The following is a 2077-nucleotide window of genomic DNA, read 5'->3' on the forward strand; positions in this document are numbered from 1 at the left end:
TTTCCCCCAATACCCCTAGGTCTAGGGTTTGCATTCATGTAGTGCATCCAAATGTAATAAATTCTTTGGTTAAAACAAGAAAATCTTTGATTAAATCATGCAACTAGCCTTGGCTAGGTCAAAGGGGTGCCTTGGATTTTATTCTTGCCTTCCCCTTTGTCAAATGTGACTCCCGAACCTTTTTCTTTGGTTTACGTAGACTAGGAGTCGTTTAAAAAGGGTTTCTCACTACTTTTTCCTTTTTTTTTTAAAAATACATTTTTTAGGTGACTTGGTACACCTTAACTCATTACCAAGTGGCGACTCCGTATTTAGTTTTAATAACCCTTTTTAAACTATAATTTTGGGTCAAATCGTCGCATTCTCGAACCCCCATTTAGACCCATTTTTCTTTTAAATCACAATTCATTTTCCAATCACAAATTGCATCGAAAAATACATTTTTTAAACCATTTATTTATTTATCAAAAAATGGGGCGCGACAGTGACCTGACAGCCCCCCCCGGCCATTAGCTCAATCTTCACCATCTCTGCACTGATGGACCATGGACACTGGTAACGTTTTTGAAGACTACGTTATAACATCAAAGAATCTGTCTCCACCACCAAATTACCACTAAAGCCCCGTTGCACACATATCTGCAGCCCGAGTAATAATGCTTTGGCCTCTGCTTGCAAACTGGTACAGTTCCCAAAATAACCGGAGAATGCAAATACCATACAGCCCGCAGAGTTTTGAAGGATACCCCCTCCTCCACTCACCCCTGGGTTACCTTTTGAGCACCCATCACTATTGAGCTTGACCCCGCCAGGCCATGGAGCGAACCACCAAATCTGACGCACAAGGACCGCATCCGGCCGGCACTCCACCGACTCCAAGAACGTAGGCCAGTCTACTGCCCGATGTATCTCCCCAAATTTGAGCCAAAAAACATCCTTTAGCTCCCGAAAGATGGCCTAACATACCTCAGTAGGAAGCTGCACGGACCCCTGGAACACCGCTGTGTTCCTAGCCTTCCAAATATGCCAACAGATGAGAGAAGGTAAGATCCGGAACATGAACCTAAGCTGCTCTGATTTCATCGGCTTGAGCCACCAACCAATCAACCACACCCAGACATGGTTGACATTCAGAGCCAACCTACCTACCGAGCCAAAAAACTGCCACACCGTAGTTGCAAGTTCCCCCTCCAAGAACAAGTGACGAAGGGATTCAGTATTCGATACCAGACAACATGAACACTTGGATGGAAGCTGAAAACCACGTGCCACCAACACGTCATCCAAGGGAAGGCGGTTAGACAACAAACGAAGCATAAAGAATGACACCTTCAGGGGGACACTCGCATCCCATATCTGGCGAAAGAGGAATGACAACGGCTTCATCTCACGAACCTCTCTATATGTAGACGATAACGAAAACTGACCCGAGGTTGACGCTAACAATATCATTCTATCAGGGAAGGCCCCATCCGGCCCAACCACCGCCAATACCTGTTGTACCATGACGCAAGGTAGGACTTCAGCTAGCTTCCACGCGACCCATTCCCTATCCTCCATAAAGGTTAGAAAGGAGACGTCCTCCCACACCCCCACTCTCAGATAGAAAGCCCCGTGGCTAGTCCAATTATCATACCAGAAGCTACAACTACTCTCGTGTAGACTCCACCCAATAAACAACTCCGCCAACCCCCGAATATCTAACATTCTCTTTCAGTTGTCGAGCCTAAAGGAGTCACAGGAATTTGGTAGGGATGAAACCCCTTGCAATACTTAGCACTTAGGAATCTTGCCCATAAGGAGAGCCCACACTGGAAAGTCCATCATAATTTACAAGAGAAAGCCTTATACATGTCAATGAGCGATCGAAACCCACCCCCACCTTCATCCGTGGGATAACACAAGTCCCGCCAACGAATCCAATGGAGTTTCTTCTTCTCGTCTCCCGTCCCCCAGAGGAAATTAGCACACACCCTTTCAATCAGCCAGAAAGTACCTTTTGGTATGACACCCACTACCAATAAATGGATCGGGATGCTGGACAGAACATACCTAATCAAAATAAGCTTCCTCCCAA

The 2077-nt window shown here is 45.9% G+C and overlaps 1 protein-coding gene across 1 annotated transcript; it reads right to left on the reverse strand.

The window, feature by feature from the left end:
• Window positions 1-616: 616 nt before the first annotated feature.
• LOC113723458 (uncharacterized) lies at window positions 617-1560 on the reverse strand. Its single transcript, XM_027246520.1, has 2 exons — window positions 967-1560; window positions 617-679 (listed from the first exon to the last, which is right to left on the reverse strand). Exons 1-2 carry the CDS (start codon window positions 1558-1560, stop codon window positions 617-619), a joined length of 657 nt encoding a protein of 218 aa, XP_027102321.1.
• Window positions 1561-2077: the final 517 nt, after the last annotated feature.

Source organism: Coffea arabica, chromosome 2e (assembly GCF_036785885.1).
Source record: "Coffea arabica cultivar ET-39 chromosome 2e, Coffea Arabica ET-39 HiFi, whole genome shotgun sequence".
Classification (NCBI taxonomy): Eukaryota; Viridiplantae; Streptophyta; class Magnoliopsida; order Gentianales; family Rubiaceae; genus Coffea; species Coffea arabica.

What these genes read in the sequence shown, in the direction of transcription:
- LOC113723458 (XM_027246520.1), bottom strand. Translation starts at nt 1,560, where the DNA reads ATGGAGGATAGGGAATGGGTCGCGTGGAAGCTAGCTGAAGTCCTACCT. An exon ending in CCGTGCAGCTTCCTACTGAG is followed by an intron (nt 680 to 966) that starts GTATGTTAGGCC and finishes GAACTGTACCAG; the next exon opens with TTTGCAAGCAGAGGCCAAAG.